Source organism: Prunus mume, linkage group LG2 (assembly GCF_029339155.1).
Source record: "Prunus mume cultivar Tortuosa linkage group LG2, ASM2933915v1, whole genome shotgun sequence".
Lineage (NCBI taxonomy): Eukaryota > Viridiplantae > Streptophyta > Magnoliopsida > Rosales > Rosaceae > Prunus > Prunus mume.
In genome coordinates, this window is record NC_142699.1 from 4,896,466 (window position 1) to 4,908,287 (window position 11,822).

The 11,822-nt window shown below is 37.5% G+C and overlaps 2 protein-coding genes and 1 non-coding gene across 3 annotated transcripts; all 3 read left to right on the plus strand.

Annotated features, from left to right (window-relative positions):
• The first annotated feature begins 1,675 nt into the window (after positions 1 to 1,675).
• On the plus strand, positions 1,676 to 3,622 carry LOC103319517 (putative pectinesterase/pectinesterase inhibitor 20). The gene is made up of 2 exons (XM_008221069.2): positions 1,676 to 2,693; positions 2,843 to 3,622. The coding sequence occupies exons 1-2, from the start codon at positions 1,691 to 1,693 to the stop codon at positions 3,532 to 3,534; spliced, it is 1,695 nt and encodes a 564-aa protein (XP_008219291.2). The 5' UTR covers positions 1,676 to 1,690; the 3' UTR covers positions 3,535 to 3,622.
• Positions 3,623 to 8,190: 4,568 nt separating this feature from the next.
• Positions 8,191 to 8,272, plus strand: TRNAS-GCU (transfer RNA serine (anticodon GCU)). The gene has a single exon. It is a non-coding gene; the product is annotated as a tRNA-Ser (tRNA).
• A 2,139-nt stretch (positions 8,273 to 10,411) lies between these two features.
• On the plus strand, positions 10,412 to 11,770 carry DIC2 (dicarboxylate carrier 2). Its single transcript, XM_008221071.3, has one exon. It carries the CDS (start codon positions 10,695 to 10,697, stop codon positions 11,652 to 11,654), a length of 960 nt encoding a protein of 319 aa, XP_008219293.2. The 5' UTR covers positions 10,412 to 10,694; the 3' UTR covers positions 11,655 to 11,770.
• Positions 11,771 to 11,822: the final 52 nt, after the last annotated feature.

Here is an 11,822-nt window from a genome sequence, read left to right on the forward strand (position 1 = left end):
TTTGCTTGATTAGGTTACGTACTCATCGTGCTCATCATTTATATAATCTCTCTGACTCATGCATAGTTCATCAATTTCTTAGTCCACTTGGTTAATCGTTCGTGACAAGTGGAATTAAATATTAAGAGATTAAAAGTCTTTCCTTTCTGAAGCACATGAAAATCCAAATGAGCTTGAAGCAGCTGTACTTAATTGCTTCTCTGACCTTTTCGCATGCAACCCAACTTGCTCAAAAAGAGACTTATTAATCTCACAAAATCACATGCTTATTGGGGTGCTTTGAGTTTCAGGTTAAATTACTGGGTTGGTTTGTAAGTTACTGTAGCTTTGTGTTTCAGTCAAGTTAGGGTATTGGGTTTATACGTCGTATATATACGTACATAGGTACTGTTATTGACACTCCAGTAGAGTATAAGAGATACATCGGCACGGCAATAATAGCTTTGTATCTATGTACATAGGGAACTGTCATTATACATTTATTCCTTGTAAAAATATATATAGGAGAGAAAATTACACTTCAAACAGTGCATAATGACTCTTTAGAATGTCAGTAATAGCTAACATGCCGGTTACTTTATATTGTTTGTTGGGTTTTTAATGAAATCTATTTTTCTTATATATATATATATATATATATATCGTTATCATATGGTATTCATACTACGTGCTTAAGCCTAATTAATGCACAAATATATACCACTAATGCACGACCAATATGTGGTTAATTATATCATATTTCCATGTGGTAGCTAGGTCTAATAATTAAATATTTATATTGGCTAAATGCTCATTTTGGTGACACCATCTCACACATTAATCAAAGAAATTAACGACTTTGCAATATGCATGTTATAGGCTTAATTTTCTTCACCTTCACATATATTTCGGGGATATGCATGTGTGTCTTCTTGTGCCCCAACACCTATCAATGACCTTCGCCTAATTGTCCTTTAAAAGTTCGTAAACCAAAAACATCCATGAAATGAGGGGTTTACATAATCTAGAATGTTGATTATATTATACGTATACCTAACACGTTTAAAAAGCTTAAACTTAATCCCTATATATCTAAGTACATGGGATCTAATTGATATTGAGGAATGTTAAATGTATCGCATTGCATTGCACCAATTAGCTCTTGTAATTTAGTGGTATTTCTCTTAATACATAGACTAAAACCCAATCGCATGTATAGCTAGTCATATGTTATTTTAATTTTGATTCAATAGAAATTATATTTTTCAAGATCACTCTTAAATCTCTGGATAATTAGACCAAATAGGAGAATTAAGCTTCGTACAAGTATCATTAAACATATATTTGTGTTTGTAGGTTTAAACATATAAGAATATATGGTTGAGAAAATGTCAATAGGGTAGGAATACAAGTATCATTAATAAACCACATTAATCAAGTGGATCATCCGACACTACTTAACATCTACGTGACACCTACTAACTTCCTCTCTCTTTCCTCAATTATCTAGTCAAGAAGCAATCAAATAAGCCTACAAAAGAAAAAGAAAAAAAAAAGCAATCTGAAGAGCTAACATGGAGCTTTGGATAAAGTCATGCACTTCCAAATACAATAATAATATTATTATTAAATTACTTCATCTTCTCTATATATGTAGACGTAGACCCCATGACCAATTACACATTCCTCAAAACTCTCTCTAGATATAGCAATGGCTTCTAAGCTTTTTTCTCTTGCAACATTTTCTTCATTTCTCATAATCTTCCATTTCCTTAGCTCCCCGTCTTTAGCAGATGTCCCTCTAGACACTCCTCTCCCACCAGAAACAATTTGCAAGTCCACCCCACACCCTTCTTATTGCATATCTGTCCTCCCCCACAAAAATGCCAATGTCTATGATTTTGGCAGGTTTTCAGTCCAACATGCACTTTCCCAATCCCATAAGCTCTTCGATTCGATCGAAAATCATCTTCAACTTGGCTTAGTCTTACCACAGCTTGCAATCCAAGCACTTGAGGATTGCAAGTTGCTTACATTGTTGAACATTGATTTCTTATCAAGCTCCCTTGAAACTGTCAACAAGACAAGTGGTGTTCTTGCTAGCTTGGATGCTGATGATGTCCAAACATTGCTTAGTGCTATTTTAACCAACCAACAAACTTGTTCCGATGGCCTTGGATCTCTGCCTTCTTCAGCTGGGAGTCTCATCAATGATCTCTCTGCCTCAATCTCTAACAACTCACAATTGTACAGTGTCTCTTTGGCTCTGTTTACCAAGGGTTGGGTGCCTAAGGACAAAAATGGAGTGCCAAAGCAACCCAAGAGGCATCTCCAATTCGGGAAGGGACGCTTGAACCTGAAGATGTCAAGCCAAGCTCGTGCAATTTATGACGCTGCTATCAATCATCGGAGAAGAAGACTTCTTCAGGTAGGAGATGAAGCGGTTTTGGTGAAGGGCGTTGTGGTTGTGAGTCAAGATGGAAGTGGAAACTTTACCACCATCAATGCTGCCATTGCTGCTGCACCAAACAACTCCGTTGCAAGTGGTGGCTACTTCTTGATATATGTCACTGCTGGTGTTTATCAAGAGTATGTGTCAATTGCATCAAACAAGAAGTACTTGTTGATGATCGGAGACGGTATCAACCAGACAATCATCACTGGAAACAACAGCGTAGGAGATGGCTCGACAACTTTCAACTCTGCCACTTTAGGTGAGTTAATAAATATTGTTAATTCGCAGTCTGATAACATAACATGCCAGATTATGACATTTGAACTAAAAAGTATTATAGAATGTTTAAACTCACACACATTTTATAAATGATTAACTATAAGCTAATTAGCTTCTTGGTCAATGCAGCTGTCACAGGACTAGGGTTTGTAGCAGTGAACATTACTGTTCGTAACACGGCCGGACCAAGCAAAGGGCAGGCAGTTGCGCTCCGAAGCGGGGCAGATTTGTCAGTTTTCTATAGCTGCAGCTTTGAAGGCTACCAAGACACCTTATACACACATTCTCTCAGACAATTCTACAGAGAATGTGATATCTATGGAACAGTTGACTTCATATTCGGCAATGCAGCAGTTGTTTTCCAAAATTGCAACCTATATCCTCGTCAGCCTAACAAAGGGCAGTCCAATGCCATCACAGCTCAAGGTCGAACCGACCCGAATCAGAACACGGGGACTTCAATCCACAACTGCACTATCAAACCGACGCCGGATTTAGCTTCGAGTAATTTCACTGTGAAGACCTATCTAGGGAGGCCATGGAAGGAATATTCAAGGACAGTTTACATGCAAACTTTCATGGCTAGTTTGATTGATCCAGCTGGCTGGCTTGCATGGAGTGGAGATTTTGCTCTGAGCACATTGTATTATGCTGAGTACAATAACACAGGCCCTGGATCCAACACTACAAATAGGGTTACATGGCCTGGCTACCATGTGATCAATTCAACCGTTGCTGCTAATTTTACAGTGACCAACTTCTTGACGGGGGATAATTGGTTGCCTGCGACTGGTGTGCCTTACACTGGTGGATTAATTTGAGTAACTTGTTAAAAAAATTGTTGTATGTAATTTTCTCATTTTGATGTCATTGTTTGAGGAAGCATATTCAGATTTGCTTGCTCTCTTCTTGTAAAATGTGGAAGCATTTATCTCTTCTAATTGGAAATTAATGTGTGAGTTCATTATGAACTTCTAATAAATTTTATAGTTTCTTTCTTCTGGGATCCAAATTGACCAATGGCTCATTTGGGAGTAATTTTGGATGGGCCGGAATTACTTCTAAAAAGAAGCATCTCCTATGTGTTTCTCCATATAATAACTTTTAGTAATTTTAAGTGATTCTGGGGATAAGCGCCTCCTATGTGTTTCTCCATAAAATCACTAAAAGTGATTATATGGCAAAGTGATTCTTCATAAAATGATTATTAGCTTATCCAGAATCACTCTCAAACGAGCCCTAATAGTTTTGAGCTTGGTAAGTTAATAATCTATCTTAGCTCAGTCAAAGATCAACTAGCTCATTTGACTTTAATATTGGGTGGAGTTTTCGTGACTTTACGCGGCTGAACGTTGAATCAATTGACTTCCATAATTTATAGTCAATAGGAACACAACTTGCTGTTTACAAATACTTGTTAATTGGGATATAGTAACTTGTAATGCCCACATATATTTCCTTCATCTCAATTTCCTCTTAATTAGTTTGACTAAACCTGTTAAAAATATTTTAATATCACACTAAGTATGTCATGATTCAATTGTCTACCTTTTAGTTCATTCTCAATTATTATTAGAGAAATTTTTGGGTGTGAAATAAGTATGTCGACTCATGTTACATTTATTAATGTCTAAACCCTAACTAAATTAATACCAACCTAGTTAGTGTACATGTTACTGTTATACACAATAATTTTTCGAATGAACGATGAATAGCTCAAAACAAGTGTAAATCTGATCCAATAGATAGTAAAAAAAACTTAGGTTTATTCTGTTTTTAGCAGTTGTTTCCAACATTATGATGATCTTTGGAAATTATAAACCGAAAGTACAGTAAAAACTAGCAAAATATACCAAAATGGAAGTTTATCCAGATCGAAAAGTACCAAAGTTTTATACTCCGTAAGCTCCCACCCAAGATTTTCTTGTTAGGCATGGTTGTTGTTCTTCTTCTTTTTTCAAGTTAGGCATGTACGTTGAATATCCCGTATGAAATTATAAATGTTGTTGGTATATATATCTTTATCCTATAAGTCAAAGTTACAATTTGTGGTAGCCACGTCTATGAATATTCCTTCATTCATCTAATTCTTTTGGCTATAATGTTCTGGTCCCCAATCACTGAATTATATTTTTGAAATGAGTTTGAAAGGTTATGATGATCTAATCCCGACCATAGCAAACATAATGTCTTTTTTATTTTTTATTTTTTAAATTTATTTCAATAGACAAAATCGAATCTCTAATTAAGCTACAAAAGATTTAACAATTTAATTGGTTACTACCTACCCACAAATACATTGAACTTATTTAATTGTCAATAAAATTCTAACGATATTATTTGAGAGTTGTTAATTATCTTACAAGGAATTCAGTCTATGTTTTTTTTTTTTTTTTGGCCAACATTAGGAAAGGGGGAGGGGAGAAAACTCACACACATTGGTGAGCAAACCGAAGGCCACAATTTTATCTATGTTCTTTTTTTTAGCCCAAGACCACTTGGGAGCACACCAAAAGTCTAGACCAATCCAACTAACACCCCAATGCCCTGTTTGGTTCACGGAACGGATTTGAGAGGAAATCACTTTCCATGTCATTTCTCAAGGGATGGGAAATGAAGATTCATTTCCCATGTTTGGATAATCTTGAGAAAGTAACCAAGAAATACCATTTTATTTCCTTTTACATGTTTGGTTTGTGTAAGAATGTAAAATAAATTTTGTTTAATTTTCCAATTATACCCATATGAAATCAAATAAAAAAAGAATGCATTTAGAATTGGAATTCTCATTAGGAATTGAATTCCACCTATGGAGGATTCCTACGTTTACTTCACATCAAAGAATTGAAAAATAAGTGGGGCCCATATAAAATAAGGAATTGAATTCTGATTTTGGATGAGGAATTCAATTCTTTGGCGAGAGGTGGTATTCTAATTACTGGAGAGCTAACCCATTAGGAATTCATCTTTTTTACCCATTATATTCTCACACAATTTTAAAATTTTAAAATTTGTCATCTACTTTAACCCAACAACGATGACGTTTTAGTAGTTAGCACCACTCATACTCCAATTCCATATGATTTAGTAAACAACTTCAATAGAAATCCGAAATCTAATTGTCCTCAATCCAACTCGTCCTCAATTCAATCTCTCCTAATCCAATTACGGATTAGTAAACATGCCATTAATGCTATATTTTAATTCTAAATTGTTAATGGGGACAATATGGTCATGAAAAATGTGTATTTAATATTGACTTATTTTCCTAATCTTTCCCATGAGGGATGAAAACAAAACCCAAGAGGAAGGAGAGCTTTACTTTCCTTTCTACTTTCCCATGGGCAAGGCAACGATTTCCCATGTCTCGACTTACCAAACATGAAAAAGCAATTGATTTCTCATCCCAAAGCCTTTTTTCCCATGAACCAAACAGGGCCCAATGATATTCAGTGTATGTTTGTTTAACATGTTAAAACGTCATTTTATGTACTCTTAACTTGACTCATAAAGCTTGTAAACCCAACCCTAACTCACTCATAAGAAATTGTGGATTTATATACGTAAATGCAGTAGCTAGCCTCTTCACACACGGTGACAAATATATACCAAGTTGGCTGGTTTGGGGTTAAATTAAGCAATACACATTTATTTCATAAATAAATAATAAATACATCATACACACACGACATGCGTGAGATAAAATAGTCTGAAATTACCACAAGAATGTGATCAAGGTAAAATATAAATGAAGAATGCAGAATATGTGGAATATGCGGAATGAGGTGAAAAAAGAGATGAAAGAGATGATGTTTGACTTTGTAAGTCAGAAGCAAGTTGGCGGGCCAATGTTCAATCATACACAAACCTTGTTTATTACGTCGGTGAGTTAAGAAAGACTTAATGCATGAATACCGAATCCAATGGAATAGTTATTGCATCAAAGACCAAGTCCATGAGATCAAACAAACTAAATCCAAGTTGCCAAGTTGGTTGGGTCGGCAGCTGGTGATTGGATCCATATTTGCTAAATTGATGCTGATTATGGAAATGCTAGAGTTTTATTCATTTCGATAATTTGGTATTTGTATTTCAATTTAGTCAATTTGATTCGTGTGTTTTACTTTGTTAGTTAATTTCGTCTAATTAAGCACTCCTAGCCACGATTGTATGAAAACTAATTATTTAGAGCATCCACAGTTTTTTTGGGGGTGTATTTTTGGGGTGTAAAGCCACTTTTACATTCCTTTATACCTCCGAGGGGTGTAAATACGTTTTTTGCTCCAATGAGAAACGATATAAATCTAAAGATGTATAATTGATTTGTTTGTCTTAATTTGTTTTTGTGCTAAATTTGTATTTTGTGTTTACTTTATCAAATTTTAATTTTTTTTTTTTTGTATTAGGTTAATTTTTTTTTTCAAACAAATATACCTACAAATATTTAAATTCGGATAAGATATAATTTCATCCAAAAATCCCCAAAATTGCTCCACATGTGAATTTTTTCCAGCAATTACTGTAGCAACGGGTCCCACTCTTTTATGATGACTTTTCTCTACTTTTTCTCTTCTTTTCTCAGGTGGGTCCCACGTGCAAGAGATGTAAAAATAGATGTAAATATACATTTTATTTTACATCCCTATGGTGGTGATGTATATTTACATCCATTTACATCTCCTCATTGGAGACGATTAGTGACTTAGGATGTATATTTAACATACACCCCCATATGCACCCCCCAACTGTGGATGCTCTTAGAAGAATTGACTTGAGCAGATTGAAATTACTGATTGTCAGAGGCCTAAAATCCTTCTCACATGAGTGGATGTGGAGTGTGGACACACCTAAATTTGTCCTTTCTTGAAATTTATGTAGAAATATCATAATGACCCATGTGTAACTTGGTGTTTGAGTCATTTTATAGTGAGGACTTTATCTAAAACTCTTAGATGATATCCGATTTTTAATTGTTGAATCAAAGTAACCAATTAAGAGATAAAGCCATATCTAAAGGTGTTGGATGAGGTCCTTTCTATAGAATTCTACCATACAGCTAGTGATAGGGAATTTTTTCTGATAGCTTCAACATTTCTTATAATTCCATTGGGCATGCAAGTCTTCCTCTTAATGGATTCAAATTAATTTGTCTGTCTAGTTGGGTAAGCCCATTCATTGTAGTATCTAGATATTGGGCATTTTGGCCCACATTTTTATTTCTTTGTATGTTTTTACTAAAGAACCCATTTATTATTTTCCTTCCCTCTCCTTTTCTTCTTCATTTTTCGCTCCGCATGATGACAAAACTTTTGACTCCTTATTTTGGTCCAAAAATCCAATTTCACTCCCAATATCACTTGTATTCAAATATATATATTTATATATCATTGGGCTTGTTCAAGTACAGTAATCCAATATAGTCCATGCTTCACAAAGAAGGGTTTATCTAGAATTGAACAGCAGTCATTAACAACAACGACGCTTTGGCCGAGTGGTTAAGGCGTGTGCCTGCTAAGTACATGGGGTTTCCCCGCGAGAGTTCGAATCTCTCAGGCGTCGATTATTTTATCAATTTGTTTTTTTCCCTGGGCCCCAAATTGAAGATATGTTAATTCCACGAGCCACATCATATCAATTTTCACACTTGAAAGTTCAAACCAATACAAATAGTTTGGAAGTTCATTGCCAAATGGAGACAAACAGATTGAAAGCCCAAAATTAGATCCACAATTAGTGGCAATTCACTGGGAAATGGGAAAAAAAATGGAAAGAAGATAATTAGATCCAGAATTAGTGGCTAGGCTTCCTCAGTTCCTACCTCCCCAGCCTAGTTTCTTTCCCTTTCCCATATGGAGCTTCAATTCATTCAGGTCCACCCAAATTCTGATGAGATATGATTATGCTGTATATTTATTGGTCAACCACAAAAATAAAATTCCTTGAAATCTTTTTGATGGTGGATGTCATTTGCTCATTCATTTGTGGCTACTTTTTATTTGACATATCTCATTGATGACCTCAAAACTTTAGCATGGCCAAGGGAATTTTGAGTAGATCAAGTGAGAATAAAAAGAAATGAATAAAGGGCACATATTCAATATCTGTGTAATATTCTCTCAAGTGGGCAAAGAAGAAAATCACTAGATTTTTATGGAGGGTTCTCTTCTCCTCCACACACAATTGAGAATTGACATTGAGAATTGACTGTGAGTGCTGGAGTGCTTTTGAAGCTGAGGCTGGTGTGGAAGATGCTTCACTCTCTTTGCTATGCATGTTCATGTTCATCCCCTTTGAAAAAAAAAAAAAAAAGCCCATCATTAGAGATCAATTATGGGTTTAATTCTTATGCTTAAGGCATGCATAATCAATTATTATTTTCTCAAAATGGTTGAATTTAATGTGAACTAGGATCATTTGTTCACACCAAACACTCCTGATATGAGACCATATGATTTTCCATATTAATTTTTCCACACCCAAATAGACCAAAGTTTTCCTCTTTGAAAATCAAAGTATACTTTGATAGTGATGCCGTGAGCAATTGACTACCAAAGCAACTCGGGAAAGCAATACAAATAGAAAATTAATCATAATCTCACTATTTGAACCATTTATTCGTTTATGCCCATATTAAAGGATCGTTCGTTCCTTGACAAACGATATACTTTTAATAGTTGTGACTTAGATGAATATAGTGTTTTCAACAAACACTAAAATAATGATAAAGCAAAGTGAGTAAACATTTCCAATTGGGTTGACATATAGAAATGATGCTTAAAGGAAGACCTAAAAGTACAGTATGAGTTCGCCTCCTTGGTCTTGGTCGGGAGTTCGTTCTTTTGTAAATGTGAGTTAGGTCAGTTAGTCAATACACTAAGATTACATTAATTTCCCTCTTTATAGATTAGATTAATTTAAATTAGTTAAACTATCATTTTTATATTTTTAAAAAAGAGAGACTATGAGTCAGATTTTGACACATGAAATCAAACAGGCTAGAATTGAGGTAGGGGTTTGTCCTAATTCTAGCGGATACTAAAACATGAATTCCCAACCCGAATTTATAACCCGACCCATGTATGAAATGAAATACAAGCAACATAATAAATATTCATGAAAGAATCTCTATGCATATAATTACTAATTTCCATTAAACAAATTATGATTCTGAGCTTAAACCTCGCTTGAGGAGGGATCATTTTCCATATATAAATATTTTCCTATAATGAGAATATAAAGAATAAGTTTAACGCGTAGTAGATGCCTGAAAAAACCCGTCCAGAAGCCAAGGAATTTTCAATATTCAAATCAATAACGTGTAGAATTTTCAACGTTTCAAAGACCCGCCTCCTAGAACATTGGGGAGGCAGCAGGCTGACGGCTGTCTAGGGTTATTAAGCGTACAAGTCAAGCTCAAGCCTAGTAAAAGCTAGCCAACACACAAAAGGAAATTATTTTTAATATAATTTCATAAAAAGAAATGAAATGATATTTTCGTGGTCTTGTTAGGGCAGCAACCTAAAAGAAAAGGAAAGGGTCCCTGTCATCAAAACCCAAGCGCGTTGGAGAGAGCCAGCCAACCGCGCGGCGCATCTGGCATCTGCTTCTTCCCTCCACTTTCTCTTCTTCTTCAATACCTTACTACTGTGTGTGTGTGTATATATATATATATATACCCTCCTCAGCTCTCTCAGCCTCAACTCACAACTGAAACCCCAAACACAAACCCATTTGGCAGCAGATGCTTATGTCTCAGAGGCCCAACGTCCCTCACTCTTCCTCCATAGCCTTTGCCCTCCATTCTCACCTCCGCATCTCCAGTGAAATGAACCCTGCCTCCTCTTGGTCCTAACACTAATATCCCTCTTCCCATTTCCTTCTCTCCAATTTTGCTCCTCTGTTTAACCACATTCTTTCATTCTTTCAATTTTCTGACAACCCAGAAGAACAAAAATTCGACCTTTGATTCTCACTTGAAGAAATGGGTGTCAAAGGTTTCGTTGAGGGAGGCTTAGCTTCCATTGTTGCAGGCTGCTCCACCCACCCGCTTGATCTTATCAAGGTCCGCATGCAGCTCCAGGGCGAGAGCAACAGCGCCGCCGCTCGGGCCCCACAGCCCGTCCACAATCTCCGCCCCGCTTTTGCCTTTAATTCCCACTCTGCCACTCTGGTGGGCCCACCACCACCACCGCCGGCCCAGCCGGCCCGCGCGGGGCCCATCTCGGTCGGAGTTCGCATCGTGCGGACGGAAGGCGTCGCCGCCCTATACTCTGGCGTCTCCGCCACCGTCCTTCGCCAGACTCTCTACTCCACCACCCGCATGGGCCTCTACGAAGTCCTGAAAGTCCAGTGGGCCGACGCAAACACCGGAAACCTCCCCCTGACCCGAAAAATCCTCGCCGGGCTCGTCGCCGGCGGAGTCGGCGCCGCCGTCGGCAACCCAGCCGACGTGGCCATGGTCCGGATGCAGGCTGGCGGCCGCGACTACAAGAACGTGGTGGACGCGATCACGAAGATGGCGAGGAGCGAAGGGATTGTTAGCCTGTGGCGCGGGTCCAGCCTCACGGTGAACCGCGCGATGATCGTGACGGCGTCGCAGCTGGCGTCGTACGATCAGATCAAGGAGGCGATCCTCGACAGGCACTTGATGAAAGACGGCCTCGGTACGCACGTGACGGCGAGTTTCGCGGCTGGGTTTGTGGCCTCCGTGGCGTCGAACCCCATTGACGTGATCAAGACAAGGGTGATGAACATGAAGGTGGAACCCGGGCGGGAACCGCCGTATAGTGGGGCCCTGGATTGTGCATTGAAGACTGTGAGGGCTGAGGGGCCCATGGCCCTCTACAAGGGCTTCATCCCTACGATTTCTAGGCAAGGGCCCTTCACTGTGGTGCTGTTTGTGACGCTTGAACAGCTCCGGAAGGTTCTCAAGGATTTTTGAGTTCTCCAACCCAAAGACGACGATGAAAAATAATAATTATTACTATGATTGATTAATGCAATTTTATATTTTTCGTTTGGACAATTCAATAAATTTTCTAGTAATTTATAAACCCAGTTAATGATTTAATGGGGTCTCAACAGGTAATTAACAAGTGAGTAGCACAAT

What these genes read in the sequence shown, in the direction of transcription:
- LOC103319517 (XM_008221069.2), top strand. Translation starts at nt 1,691, where the DNA reads ATGGCTTCTAAGCTTTTTTCTCTTGCAACATTTTCTTCATTTCTCATA. An exon ending in TTTCAACTCTGCCACTTTAG is followed by an intron (nt 2,694 to 2,842) that starts GTGAGTTAATAA and finishes TGGTCAATGCAG; the next exon opens with CTGTCACAGGACTAGGGTTT.
- DIC2 (XM_008221071.3), top strand. Translation starts at nt 10,695, where the DNA reads ATGGGTGTCAAAGGTTTCGTTGAGGGAGGCTTAGCTTCCATTGTTGCA.